The 16,293-nt window shown below is 27.5% G+C and overlaps 1 protein-coding gene across 1 annotated transcript in view; it reads right to left on the reverse strand.

Annotated features, from left to right (window-relative positions):
- Positions 1-8,216: 8,216 nt before the first annotated feature.
- Positions 8,217-16,293, reverse strand: part of LOC145293815 (zinc finger protein 704-like) — a 110,626-nt gene continuing 102,549 nt past the window's right edge. The window contains exon 7 of the mRNA XM_080140429.1: positions 8,217-10,229. Within this exon, the coding sequence (XP_079996555.1) occupies positions 9,999-10,229 (231 nt within the window). The 3' untranslated portion in view covers positions 8,217-9,998. The remainder of the gene's footprint in view (positions 10,230-16,293) is intronic.

The following is a 16,293-nucleotide window of genomic DNA, read 5'->3' on the forward strand; positions in this document are numbered from 1 at the left end:
TATTGATAATTTACTGATTTTAGATTTTTCTTCCAATTTAAAATTTTTCTTCTAATGTTTTATATGCAATTCATCAAAATCTTAAAAAGTGCAAGAAAATGCCAATTACATTTTTATTAGTGCATAAGGCACATCTGATTGAGTGTAAATAAAATATTATTTCTTTTTAATTCTAGTATCTTCCTTTTTATAGTTTAATATTAATAGTTTTCGGTAAAATAATTTTCCAGTTAAACATTTTGTTGAACATTTTTCTGTTGAGCCAGACATCTTTTTCAAGAAAATATCTAACTTTTTTAAATTATATTTATCAACAACATTAACAACAACAAAAATAATAGCATTATATTTATTAATAAAACGTGCTAAGGATCACACGAAAAGTATCACATAATGCAATATTTATAAAAAATATTAAACATTTCTGAGTTTAAATGATTCATAGGAGTGGCATTGCTAAAGTTCGCTGCACATGATAGGTTTTTAATAAGACAGTCAGTGATTGAAGACCTGTATGTGTTGGCAAGTACATCTGTTGCTTGTTATGTCCCATTTCTAATTTTAATAGGTACGTGCTGTTGGACGCTTCCATCCAATCTTAATGTTGATCGACCCACATAGTTGGCACGACAACTACCTTCACAATTGTAAATTACATTATTATTATTATGATAGGGGGTAGAACATCTTTTCGAGAGGATAACACTAACGTTCTCATAGAGAACACAACACACACATTTAAAGCAAAATAACAATTTTGCATTGTTGAGCTGATTTGCTTTGCAAATTTCTCACTTACTGTCCCCAACCACAGTAAACGTAGATATATTGGACATTTATTAACTGTTTGAATCTTAGTTATAGAGAACTCAGCTATTTTCCTTTGCATAACTGACCTAATCATATCCAGAGAGCATTCATTCTCTCGCAACATTCGATGACTGCTATTCATGGTAACTAAAATTTCAGATTTTTTTTCATTATTTCTGGCAGTCCTCATGATATGCGCTTATGCATAGAAACAAGAAGTAATCTATGTTGTTTTTATATTCATATAAATTTCATATATATATATATATATATATATATACACATATAATAGTATTACTACATATCTAAAATTAGGTTTAAAGCTCACAAAATTCATATTAGAATTGTCCAAATGGACAAATAATGGTATTGAGTAAAAGTCTTCTGGAGATCGAATGTAAAATAAAATACTAAGAATAAAAACAATACTAAGAATAAAATAAAAAATTAGTTAACACTGGTTAACAAAAAATAGAATAATCTATTCTGTAAAGATTTCCAAGTTTGAAAAGATGCACATGAGAAGCTCAGAGGTTACATCAGCCAGAAACGTAAAAATAATAACCAAAATGAAAATAGTTGTCTGAATAATGCAAGAATGAAATTAAATACAACGAAATTTGCAAAATTGATTATGTTTCTTATATCTTGACTGGTGATTAGCAGTAATACTTTAATCGTTGGATGAACTCAAAGCATTGTACCCCCTTTATGTAAGTACTCCCAACAAACCTAATAAACAACAAAATCCCACCCCCTACACTGTTGAGATCCCTAAATACCATAAAACCTTCTACTTAAATAGGTCCTAGAACTGCTAGACTTTGGAATTCTCTTCCAGGCCCCTGCTTCCTTGACATGCAGAAATTCAAGTGTAATGTAAACAGACATCTCGCTGCTCAACTCCTTAAATAGTATCCCTGAAAATCTGGTCCCAAATAGTAGCCCCTTACAACTTAGTGGCTCTATGCCTTGTTTGGAGTGGAAAAACAGTAAAAAAAAAAACAAAAAAAAAAAAAACAATTAATATTAATAAGAAGTTATGAACCCAAGATTCAATATCTATATTTTTACATTAAATGTATTTTTTAGTTTAATTAAATGTTAGGGAAATAAATTAAGAATAATTCTCCTTCTCTTTCATCTATGTAACTCCCTTGCCATAAATATACTGAGTACTATTGAAGCAAATACTTGTAATAAATAATAAAAAGTCCAAAATATTTTAACCATCTATTTCAATCAATATGACTCTTCACATTAGCTAAATTAAACATTTCTATAAAATAAATACAGCCATATGACATAGGAGTCTATCTTTACTATCCTCCAAATTAAACTTTAATTAATTAGTGAAGGGAAATAACTCATACTTCGTTAAGGGAGATAACTCATATTTAACAAGCCATATTGAATCATTGAACATACAATTTACTAATTGTTCTAAAGTAAAAAGAAAACTGTAAACATATTCAAAATGAATGTATATTTTGAAAGTGCTTTTACTTGGAACAACAAGTAAACAAATTTCTGAATCAAAACGAATACATTTATCAAAAAGTAAATTATTTTTTCATGATAGTAGTTCAGTAAAGTGCCAAATTTAAAATTGAGGCAAGTAGTAACCTCATTTTTCAATTGTTATTTGGGTACTTGTTTAGTTTAATCAAAACATAAAAAAATGAAAATATAAAAAAAAAATTATATTGTACATACTCGTCATGGAATAAAGTTTTCATACAAAAAAATCACTTAATTTGATCGAGCAGTTTTTTTTTTTTTACAAAGGAAAATCGAATTTTAATTAGATCAATCGTGTTAAAGCTATTTTGCTTATTTTCCAAACGAGGAGGCGGTGCCTTTAAACAAAAAAGTGATTAACAGAGGACAAAATGGAAAGGGATTTAAAAATGACAGAGAAACTCTGTAAAATAAATGAAAAAAATTAAAATGCTTATCTAGATATTTTTTCTGCCTATGTTTCAAAATAATCTCGTCAAATTTTGACAAACTTTAAGCAGTGATTGGAGTTATTCCTCCTCATCTGCGAAATAAACAAAATGGCCATGACATGATTGATCTCATTAAAGTTTGATTTTTCTCTGTAAAAAAAACTACTTGATCAAATTAAGTAACATTTTTTGTATGCTAACTTAATTCCATAACGAGTATGTACAATATAATTTTTTTTTTAATATTTTCATTTTTTTAATGTTTTGATTAAACTAAACAAGTACCGTTATTTTCATTTCATAGACAGTCACATACGGAGGGGAAAACCATCTATCCTTATTAGACAATAATGGTTTCATTTTATAATTTTAAGCAAGTGATGCTTCTTTATCACTGGGATAAAATAGCATTTATATCATTATCATAATCAGCATCATTACAATCATCATCAAAGCTTTTTTTTTCACTTTATTTTTAAGTTGTTTCATCTATATTTATTTATTTTTTTAAGAAATATTTTTAAAAAACTTTCCTTTCCTGTGATAATACAGATTGTTTCTTGGCTTTAATTTTTTTAAAGGAAAGGAACTAAGTAATGATCACTACAAATAAAAAAAGCTCAATATACACTTTTGAAAATGATAAATATCATTGTTCACCTTTACTAGGATCGTTTTTAAACACAGTATCTATTCAAATAAGTAACGTTCCATGAGCTTATACTGTTACTAAATTAAATATTCACACAAACAGATGGTAGTTTAAAAGTTTTCGATATATTGATATGTTTTTTACAAACAATCATGGCTATTATGCTCTTACGTTTTTATATAATGTATGAAACCTGAGATTTCCAGGCAATTTCAGTTGAGGTTTTCATTCAAGTTCAATATTGAATAATTTTGGCGAATTTAATCGAAGGATTTATAGTGGGAATAAAGGGAAATAATTCATATTGCTTGATAAAAGTTGAATAAAAAATTAGCAAGTACAGAATTTTTTTAATATAAATCTCATCAATATAATATGCATTAAAAGGAATTTCCAAATGTTGAACTAAATTAAAATAATTTATAACATCTTTACAACAGGCTTTTGATTTGCTAGTGTGTTTTAAAAAAGTACCTAGAAAATTATATTTCCTAAATAATTGCAAGAGAGAAATGTTATAAAAATCTAACAAAATTCACACAAAATTTAGCTGCTATGAAAAAATAATATAATGGAAATTATACCATTCTTGTTTTTCAATCAAATTTGTTTTTACTCTTAAGAGTCTTTTGTGGTTAATTGAAAAATATTTCAGATAAAAATATATTTCAGATTTTCTTTTCATTGAAATATAAGAAAACGGTTGAAAAAGTTTTCAAATATTTTATGATAAAACTGTGTCAGCAAAAACTTTCTAATCAAAATTTGGTATGGATCATCTAACAGCACATTACATTCCTATGTTACAAAAGTTACATTTTTTATAAAACAATTGATAATTGTATGAACAACCATCACTTGAAGAATATTCACTGCCAACATTATTCATGGATTAATTAAGCACTAAGAAAATTTACAATTTTTTAAAAAGTTTTTATTTTTATTTAGTAACAAAATATAATTAAATAGTGTAAAATTTATCGATTTCAACAAAATATTAAACTTCAATAAAACATTTTTAAAAATTTCATTATAAATTTGTGGAAAATACTTCGAACATTATTTAATTTCATTACTTAAAAAAAATTCACCGGTTAAATATTTTAACAAAAAATGATTTTTAGGAGTAAAATATTCAGTTTTTTCTGGAAAAGTAATATATTATTTTAATTACTATTACTTTAAATTTTTTCATTGAAGTTTATCATTTTTAAAATTTAGTAAAATATAACTTAAGGAAATATAAAATCCAATAACAAGATCATATAGTCTTTAAAATAGTTTATTTTTTTATAAATCAAATAACAATATTTAAAAAATTGCATGAATGTAAATTTTCTAAACTAACCGTCCATGTTTATTCTTTCTTTGGCAGTTTTTGGTTGACAATAAATATCGGAATCATAATGATTATAGTGTAATATATAAACATGAAAATGAAGAAATTTATTCAATATTTATATTATTTTTTATTGTATATTGATCTCTTCTTATATAAAAATGAATGTGCATAAAAGTTCTTTCATTCTTTTAATGACTTTCTCATAAAATGTTTACACAATGCATGGAAAGAAATCTACTAATATTATAACTCTATTAAACCCATAAATTATCTATAACTTCGTTTTTATCCGTATATAAATTAGGTATTACTCTGATATTTTTTTCTATAGAATACATTAGTCTGTCTTGAATGAAATCTCTAGATAGTAACACTGGTCTGTTGAAACTGGACGAGAATTATTAATATTTCAAAAACACAAATCGAACCAAGTTTGCATTGAGCCATGAAAAGATCAAATGTTTGTTTAACACAATCAAGGCAAAACTTAAAAAAAAATGGAAAAGCTAAATTTAAAATATATTTTGGTCAAAACAGTTGATTAAATTTTGAATCATATTATAATTACTGTTTTCTAAATAGACAAAGTTGATTTTCAATTTACTTTTTTTCTCAATGTATAATTTTGCATAAGTTTAGCTTAATACTGATATCATAGCTACTGGAATATATATGATAGGTCTCTAGATAAGAAAAATACATTCCATATGTTATAAATAAGAAGAGATGTAGATGTTCATGAGTTATAAATATTCAATGTAAAACAGTAATTAAACTAAAACATTTGCATACAAAAGTATGTAAATCATTTGTTTTGATTTTAGATATGAATAGTAACTTTTGTTTGAGTTATCACTTTTCCAAATATATCCAATGACTTATTTTAATAAAACGTTATAAATAAGGAAGTTTTTGAACATTTGATCAAATAAGATTTCAACCTTGTATTTGACTCATATTTCATTGTATGCTTCTTGATCCCATATCAAGTATAGTGAAAATACACAGTTACTTCAGCTGACTTTATTTCTTGCATTATCACAGTTTATAAAAAATAAAAGTAGGTTATAGTCATCTAATGTACTTCCTAACTTCTGGCATGGCTGCTACCAGAAGCTGTGACATTGCAAATAAGTTACTTCACTTTTTTTCTCATGCCTGTATCTCCCCTTTTTTATTATGTTTTTCTGGTCGTTTTTTTATTTAATAATTATTGAAAAGTTTCTTCAGTCTTATTTTAATTTAGAATTAGTGAAATGAGTTTTATTTTTTTGTAGAATTATTGAAAACACATTTTGCGGTCTTTTTTAATTATTGAACACACTTTTTGCAGTCTTTTTTAATTATTGAAAACACTTTTTGTGATCTTTTTTAATTATTGAAAACACTTTTTGTGATCTTTTTTAATTATTGGAAACACTTTTTAAAAATCTTTTTTAATTATTGGAAACACTTTTTGTGATCTTTTTTAATTATTGGAAACACTTTTTGTGATCTTTTTTAATTATTGGAAACACTTTTTAAAAATCTTTTTTAATTATTGAAAACACTTTTTGCGGTCTTTTTTAATTATTGAAAATACTTTTAAAAATCTTTTTAAACTATTTGGGGGAGTATTATATATTGGATACGTTTTTTATAATGTTTGAAATTTTGGCATTTTCATTTGAATAATTATATTTTTATACTTTTATAAACATATATCTATTATATAAATTCAAATTAAAAAAAACTTTTATTTTTATAATAAAAAAATATATTTTCATAATTTCATAAACATATATTTCTTATAAATTTTCAATTAAAAATTTTTTTATTTTTATAAATTTTCAATTAAAAAAATTTTTATTTTTAATTTTGTTATTAAAAGTGCAAATAAAGATTAATTGTTTTATTTTTATCTTTTTATAATTTTGTTAATTTTTATTGTATATTTTTCAATAATGTTCTTTGTATTGTATTTCAATAAATCACTTCACAATAAAAATACTGAAGAACAATAAAAGTGAAGGAACTAATTTGCCTTGTCACTGCTTCCTGTAGCAGCCACATTGAAAGTTCGGAAATATGTTAGTTAACTGTAACCAAAAAGTAACTCAAATTACTAATTCATATCAAATTATTTGAATAAATTTCATTTAATAAAATTGAAGCAAATTCAATTGTTTTGCATTTATTTACATTCTTGATTATTTAAACCAACAGAAACAGTTAATAAATTTTCCTATATTTTTGTCTAATAAAATTGATAAAGAAATATATTTAAACCAAAAATCTTACTAATGATGATATATTTTACACATATAAGAAAACCCCATGAAATAATTATTTTAAAGAGCCAAACTCTTCCTGGTCTAACCATACTCTTAAGTAAGGAATAGGTTTCTACCACATCACATCTAGTTTAGCTAAAATTATAATCCAAAAAAAAAAAGTAAAAATGATTGTGCATTGTTTTTTATAATAATTTTCTATTTGCACAAAAAAAAATTTCTTTGCTGCTTTACAAATGTTATGAGATTGGATTTAAGGATATTACATTAGACAAACCATAGCATTCAACATTTGATTTACTTTAAATCTTTGTAACTAAAATGATAAAAATAGATTAACATTTATAGATCTTCAATCAAACAAAACAATGAGATCCATATCAGCATTCAGTGCTTAGAAAGTAGCATTTAAAAAATGTTAATGAAAACATATGTTAGGACGAAAGCACACGTACACACACACACATAGTATGCATGTAATGTGAAGAAATAAAGATAGAGTGCTCAATTAAATAAATAAGAGCACATAAAAAGTTTATTTAAATACTATACAGTTATTCATTTGCTCATTACTTGTGGGGTGAGTAGGATGTGTTTTACTTAAATCAGCTGTTATTACCCACATTTCACCTCCAAAACTGTTGGTATAGTATGACTAATCAATTATTTATTGAAATAAACATATAATTATAATTATTATCATTATCATCATCCATCAGAAAGTTTATAAAAATGAAATGTGCCCTGTTTAAACAATGGTCATCTCTATCAATGATTGACTCACCAAAAAAGTACTAACATCACAGCAATTCTAACAAGTAAAGCATGAATTGTCTCCCCTGCGATGACTACGATCACAAGTTTTTGTTGATTTGCGGCAAAAACTAAGGAATGAATCTTTAGATATTTGCAAAAAAAAATCCATTTTTTCTCCATTTAAATGTTATTTTGAAAACTGAGTGGAAAGTAATCCTGAGGTTTGCTAGGTTCACCAGCCACGATTCATGTAAATTATCAATCCTAACTTGTAAGGAATTTAGGATAAAAACTAATGGAGAGGTTTTAAATACTTTCCAATTTGGAGGCAGTTTTACTCACAGTTTTCCTCTCATCACCAATACTCGAATCGTGTAAATAATTACTGATCACACTTTCTGTTAAATATTTTGAAAAAAAAAAAAATGAAATTGTGCTTTCAAATATTTTTAATTGGACAATATCATTTTATTGTCACTTTTATATCATTTCCAGCCCCCCTCCACCTCCATCATTTTCCAGACATAACCAACAAAAAAACATTGATCACAAATTTGATCAAATTTTGAACAAAAACACATAAAGAAACTTTTAGCTGTAAACTAATGGTTACATGTTTAACCTATTTTAGATATTTCTTTAAATTCTTACCAATTTTGGAGGCAAAAAAAAAAATTTGCTTCAGTACACAATTCATTTGAACAACCATTGATCACATTTTTGCATGAATTTTGCAGAATAATAATATGAAGAAAATTTTATACAATTGTGAAAAATGCCATTCTTGAAAAATTCAGGGTATTTTCAAAATTAACGAGGGCAAACCAATATTACTAGCATTACTTGGTACATTACATTACAATCATGTAAAAAAAAACATAAATAAAAATGAATTTACATGAAAAATACACTTTATATATTTTTATGAAAAAGTGTAATTCATGTCGAGGAGAGCAGGTCAGTTCAACTTCGGGGAAAAACAGTTTTTTGTGGGGTGGGGGGAATCACCAGTAATTTAATTCATGTAAACAACCATAAATTATAACGTTTTGTGGATTTTGAGCAAAAACAAATTTTAGATATTTGCAAAAAATTGTCATTTTTTTTCCTATTTTAGCAGACAAACTAGTTTTTCCTAAGAGTCTGGGTCAGTCTGCACTGATGATGATCATCATGTAATTTCAAGCAAACTCTGATATAAAAACAAATAAACAAATTTTGAGAAAATCAGATGGAGATTGAGAAAAACTTAAAAATCCTTTCTCATTCACGTTGTAAATCACAAAAAGTTCTTTAATAGTTTTAAATTTAATAACTTTCTAAACAAGACATTTTTCTAAACATTATTTAAATACAAAAAAATTATGATCAGCGCTTCAAATATTAAGAATTCAATGTATATTTTTTAAAATTCCTTAAAATCTTTTTTTTTGTAAATGAATAAATGTTTTCATAAAATTTATGAAAACATTTTGTCATTTTCATATTTTAAATTTTGAGATACAATTTTACTAAAATGCAAACTATTTTCTTGAATTGATTTTAACAAAATAGATATTTTAATGTTGAAATGTAAAGTTTGACTGATTTTAATTTTTCTTATATTTCACTAAGATGTCATTTCATTGGGAAATTATAATTTCAAAAGTTTTAACATTTTTCATTCATAAATACTTTCTTTTACAGTTTATATATATATATATATATATATATATAGAGAGAGAGAGAGAGAGAGAGAGACAGAGAGACAGACAGAGATAGATAGATAGATAGATAGATAGATAGATAGATAGATGGATAGTGATGTATATATACACATAAAAGTTGTACAGACAAAGAGTGTAATGAATTTTGATAAGTGTAGAAACAGTTTAAGATAAATAGATATGTTACAAGTTTCTTTTTAGGTTTATACACTTCACATTGAGAAAAAAAAATCAGAAAAAAATGATTTGGAGCTGCTGAAAATAGAATTCCATTTTCTTTGTCTTCTCGCCTTCATTTTGTAGACATAATGGCATTATTATGGTTTTATCTGAGAATTGGTTTGACATGATTAGGTTGAATTTTGTAAATATTTTTTGTTCAACACAAACAGGAAATGTTAAAAATGGCAATAGCAGTTCCACTGAACAACAAAAAAAGAGAAAAATGTATGGGGGAAAGGAGATAAGAATCTCAAAATAATCAAAAACAAAATGAGCGACTTGTGTTCAATCAACAAACCGAGAGCAGGCCTTTTTCCATTTACATTGTGTGCACCACATATCTCTGTTCTCCATCCCATACACTTTACGACATTTCCGCACTTCACTACGTGATTTCTTGTGAGTTAATGTACACTTTTGAGGAGATGTCAGCATGTGGCATTTTGGCGACTGGCTTTGGTGGTGTTGGAGTCTTTCTTGGGAACTCGGTTTACTAACACGGATTGGTGCAGAAGTCTGAAAAGGTAATTCAGAATCAGATGGTAAAAAAGAATGCAAGATAGATACAGTTTTTATTTGAAATTTTCAAAAATAAACATTCATATTCATGAATATAAAAATAAATAAATAAATAAATAAATACAAAAATAAACATTCATATTCATGAATATAAAAATAAATAAATAAATAAATACAAAAATAAACATTCATATTCATGAATATAAAAATAAATAAATAAATAAATACAAAAATAAACATTCATATTCATGAATATAAAAATAAATAAATAAATAAATACAAAAATAAACATTCATATTCATGAATATAAAAATAAATAAATAAATAAATAAATACAAAAATAAACATTCATATTCATGAATATAAAAATAAATAAATAAATAAATAAATACAAAAATAAGCATTCATATTCATGAATATAAAAATAAATAAATAAATAAATACAAAAATAAACATTCATATTCATGAATATAAAAATAAATAAATAAATAAATACAAAAATAAACATTCATATTCATGAATATAAAAATAAATAAATAAATAAATAAATACAAAAATAAACATTCATATTCATGAATATAAAAATAAATAAATAAATAAATACAAAAATAAACATTCATATTCATGAATATAAAAATAAATAAATAAATAAATACAAAAATAAACATTCATATTCATGAATATAAAAATAAATAAATAAATAAATACAAAAATAAACATTCATATTCATGAATATAAAAATAAATAAATAAATAAATACAAAAATAAACATTCATATTCATGAATATAAAAATAAATAAATAAATAAATACAAAAATAAACATTCATATTCATGAATATAAAAATAAATAAATAAATAAATACAAAAATAAACATTCATATTCATGAATATAAAAATAAATAAATAAATAAATACAAAAATAAACATTCATATTCATGAATATAAAAATAAATAAATAAATAAATACAAAAATAAACATTCATATTCATGAATATAAAAATAAATAAATAAATAAATACAAAAATAAACATTCATATTCATGAATATAAAAATAAATAAATAAATAAATACAAAAATAAACATTCATATTCATACTCATATCGTGTTCTATTTCTTTACATCGTTTCTCCATTCTAAAGAAATGCAAAAGTCTAATTTGTAATGTTTACATATAAGAATATTCGAATAGATTCTGTTCCCTATAAAAAGGGATTAAGAGATAAGACAAAATGACAACTATTATTTTGTAAGTGTATATTTGAAGACCCATCAGACGGAATGCATAGATTTAATCTAAAAAGCATTGAATAAGATGTATACAGATGAAAATTAAAAAGAATAGAAAGCAAATTAATTCAACTATAGAAGAACTAAAGAAAAGTAATAAAGTTTTTCAGATAAAAATATTCAGTTGTCAAATATTTTTTCAGATCTCATATAAATGCATTCCTTTCAATCTTACATTTTTAAAACAAATTACACTAAATGATAACTATTACAAATGCCATTAAAAAATAACTATTAAGATGACATTATGTTATGTGGAGGTAGGTAACCAACCCGGAACATTCTACATAAGGAACTGAGTCACCGGTTTTCACCAGACCCTTGTAAAATACAGAGACTTCCTCCCTGAACGTTAACACCCTGTATTTGTCTCTATGTAAATACGTAAATAAACTTCACTTTCAGTATTCAAACCACAGTGTATATTTATTTTATTCCTTTCACAGAATACTTTATCTTTGATTGTCCATATAATAGGCCACCTTAGGACATATCAAATTAGCGACAAAGTCGAGATGTGAAATAAGTAAAAAAAAAAAAAAGAAGAAATGTAAAAAAAAAAAAATTTCTTAAAGAGTTTATATCCGATTAAGGAAATACTTCTTAGAAAACGAAAGTCTTCACGCGAGTACAAAGAATTTTTATATTCTTATCAGCGTTTTGTTTTTTTTTTTTAACTTTCTGAAAAGTTGATGTCATATCGTCCCATGTTGAAAAGCAATTCGGAGGTTTTTTGTTTTTGGTTAATACGATAAAACGAATTGTACTGTGGAAATTGTTTTTCTGTCATAAAGAAATTCTTAAAAGAAGTTTACGTGTATTTGAAAAAGACGAAAAGGATCTCTGAAAATTTCTAAACTATTAATATTTTATGTGTGTGGTGAATTTTTTTTCTCTTCAAATATTTCTCAAGTGCTGACAATTTTTTTTATGGCAAGATCTGAAGGGGAACATCTTATTTTTTGGAACAAAATTTTGTATATGTTGACTTTGTATTTGTGCGTTAAAAAAAAAATGTCTTCCAAACAAATAACAAAGTTAACGAAAACAATAACTGAAAGCTTGATCGCGCAACAAAAAACTCAAATTGAATTTCAAAAATGGATGTTGATTTAGCAAAAACGTTTTGAATCACTCATCATTCAGCAAACTACAGAGAATCATCATATGTGAAACTGTGTTGTTACAAAAATCTGAAGATGGCGCATCTAGATTTTTTTCAGCAGAGAGTATAGCCAACTCTCTAGTAGAGTTCAAATACGACCCAGAACGAGATGATACATTCCCTGCCTATTATCGTAGGTTCGAGATGATTTTTACAAAAAGATGTGAGGAAAGAATCCCACTCCTACTTCAGAAATTGGGTACGAAGGAAAACACAAAATTTACGAATTTGATTTTACCAAAGAAATCGGAAGATGTTTCTTTTTCGGAAACTGTTCGAATTTTGTATTCGATATTTGGTGAAAGAGACAGCCTTTTTCATAGAAGGTATAAGTACTTGAACATGCAAACAGAAGAAACTGATGATATTGTCACATATGCAGGTAAAGTCAATGCCCAGTGTGAACTATTTAAATTAAAAGATTTGTCAGTTAACATGTTTAAGGGACTGACAGCACCGAAGGACAAGGATTTAAGGTCAAGGATTTTATCGATTATGAAGCAAGATCCAGAAATTAATTTGCAAAAAGTGACAGAAGAATGTCAGAAATTGATAAATGTGAAAAGGGATACCACTAGGATAGAGGGAAAAACTACATCCCACGTCCTAATACTAAAACAAAAAACATTTCCCAAAAACAAAGGAAAAATTTTGAATGTTGGAGCTGTGTGGGTTCGCACTTAAAAAAAAATTGCCCTTTTAAAGCCCAACCTTGTGCCAAATGTGGTTTAGTCGGACACCGAGCTTCCCAGTGCCGAACTAAACAAAACAAACAAAGACAAAAATTTAAGTCTAAAGTAAATGTAATGTTGTCAAAAGAAGAAGTGAGACAAGGAAGTAAAAGAAAATTTGTCAAAACCAAAATAAATGGTCGCATAGTGAAACTACTTTTGGATACAGGTAGCGATATTTCAATTATCGACGAAGTGATCTGGAAGAGGATTGGGTGTCCAAAACTAGAAAAAACATTTAAAATTGCCAAAGGAGTATCCGGCAAGACATTAAAATTCATGGGAGAATTTAATTGCAGTGTATCCCTTGGATCGAAAACTTTTTCTACAAAAGTGTCAGTTGTTCCAGGTATAAATCTTTGCCTTTTAGGAATTGATTGGATCATTTTGTTTGATTTACCCATAAATTCATTTTGTAACAGTGTGAGTGTAGCTGAAAAGAAAAATTTCAAACAAAATGAGGATTTTCTTACGGTCTTGAAAAATGAATTGCCCAGGGTTTTTTCTAAGGGGTTAGGTATGTGTAATAAGACCGAAGTGAATTTTGAACTAAAACAAAATGTGAAACCTGTGTTTAAGCCAAACAGAAACGTGCCTTTTTCTTCAAAAGAAGATATTGAAATTGAACTGCAGAGACTGCAGGAAAATAGTGTAGTCGAAAAAGTTGACTATTCTGAGTGGGCAAGCCGCATTGTATATGTTAAAAAGAAAAATAAGAGGATTTGGGTATGTGCCGATTTTTCTACAGGCCTCAATGACTGTGTTATGGATCATAGTTATCCACTCCCATTCTTTGAAGACATTTTTACAAAGCTGAATGGAAGGAAAATTTTCTCCAAAACTGATTTATCTGAGACTTACCTTCAGGTAAAAGTCAGTGAAGAATGTTCAAAGTATTTGTGTATCAATACCCATTTAGGACTTTTCAGACTCAGAAGGCTCACTTTTGGTTTAACATTCCAGTGTTATTTCAGCAAATAATGGACACAATGCTTGACGCTTTAGGTTTTGCAATCGCATATTTGGATGACATTCATTGACAGCCAAGGCAGAAGACCAGATCCTCAGAGAACAGAAGCCATTGAGAGGATGCCAGCACCTAGCAATGTTTCTCAGTTACAAACTTTTTGGGGTTTAGCACAATATTATGCTATCTATATCCCAAAAATGCATAAGTTTAGAGCAGCATTGAATGAATTATTAAAAAAAGGACGAAAGTGGATTTGGTCAAAGGAGTGCCAAAGTGTATTTGAAGAGATTAAGAAATGCCTGCTATCTGATTTAGCACTGGCACACTTCGATCCACAGAAGGAATTGATTGTGGCGTCAGATGCAAGTGATTATGGTATAGGAGCAGTACTTCTCCATAGACTGGAAGACGGATCAACGAAGCCAATAGTTCATGCTTCCAGATCACTTTTGCCTGCAGAGAGAAACTATTCTCAAATTGAAAAACAAAGTTTAACAATAATTTATGCAATTAAAAAATTCCATAGATTTTTTTCATGGCAGGATTTTTATGTTGCAGACTGACCACCACAAGCCCTTGTTGATTATTTTTGGATCTAAAAATGGCATACCCACATACACGGCAAACAGACTTCAACGATGGGGCATAATTCTGTTGAATTATAATTTTAAAATGGAGTACATTTCATCCAAAAATATCGGACATGCAGATGGACTATCCAGATTGATTCAAAAGTTTGCATAACCTTTAGAGGATACAGTGATAGCTGCATTAAGAGAGGAAAAATAACTCTCTGGACTGCTGTGCAACATGATTCAAGAGTTACCAGTGACTCTGGATGACATCAATAAGGCAGCAGAAACAGATGAATTCATTGTAAGAACGAAAAACCAGATGCAGCTAAATGACAAGTCAAAGAAAGACTCAAAAATTTCACCATTTTCGATTTGCTCACATACTTTATTGTATGCAGATAGAGTCGTCATACCGACCACACTGCACAAGACAATGCTAAAAGAATTTCATAGCGGTCATCCAGGCATGTCAAGAATGAAGGCCTTGATGCACGGATATACATATTGGCCTAATATGGACCGGGACATCGAAAAAATTGTAAGAGAGTGTCGAGGGTGCCAGCTAGCAGCAAAGCACCACCTGTACAGATACAACCGTGGCCGAAGACGGATGCTCCATGGATGCGGTTACACATTGACTATGCAGGTCCATTGAATGGACATTACTTCTTAGTGGTTGTCGACAGCTTTACAAAATGGCTGGAAGTGCTTAAGTGTAAACATCTGACACTGACTAGTACTATAGATGCATTAAGGCATCTCTTCAGTCGTTTTGGAGTACCTAAAACTATTGTCAGTGTCAATGGCACCCAATTTACCAGCAGTTTGAAGAATTCTGCAAGGCCCTATCCATTGAACATTTAACAACTGCAATATACCATCCAAGGTCAAACGGCCTCGCAGAGAGATTTGTTGACACGTTCAAAAGAGCTTTAAGAAAACACCAAGGAATGGACACTGGAGAGAAAAGTCTGGAAAATTTTTTGTCTGTATACAGGATCACTCCTAACCCAAACACGAATGCCGGTTTGTCACCAGCTGAACTAAAGTTCGCATGGAAAATCAGATCCGTATTTGACAGGATTTTACCAAGTGCAATCAAGACAACAGCAGAAAGGATCACTCGACAAGGTTCTACAAACCTGGTGACAAAATATTCTTCTTGAATTATAGGACTGGGAAAAGCTTTTGGGAGGAGGGTATGATTATGAAAAGAATTGGACACATGCTATATTCGGTAAGAAGTAGTAAATTTGACTGGCGCAGGCATATGAATCAGCTAAGACCTTGACACACTGATGACTACAAACAGACAGAAGATAATGAACTTCC

The sequence above is a fragment of the Euprymna scolopes genome, chromosome 15 (assembly GCF_053919585.1).
Source record: "Euprymna scolopes isolate OS-2025 chromosome 15, ASM5391958v1, whole genome shotgun sequence".
Classification (NCBI taxonomy): Eukaryota; Metazoa; Mollusca; class Cephalopoda; order Sepiida; family Sepiolidae; genus Euprymna; species Euprymna scolopes.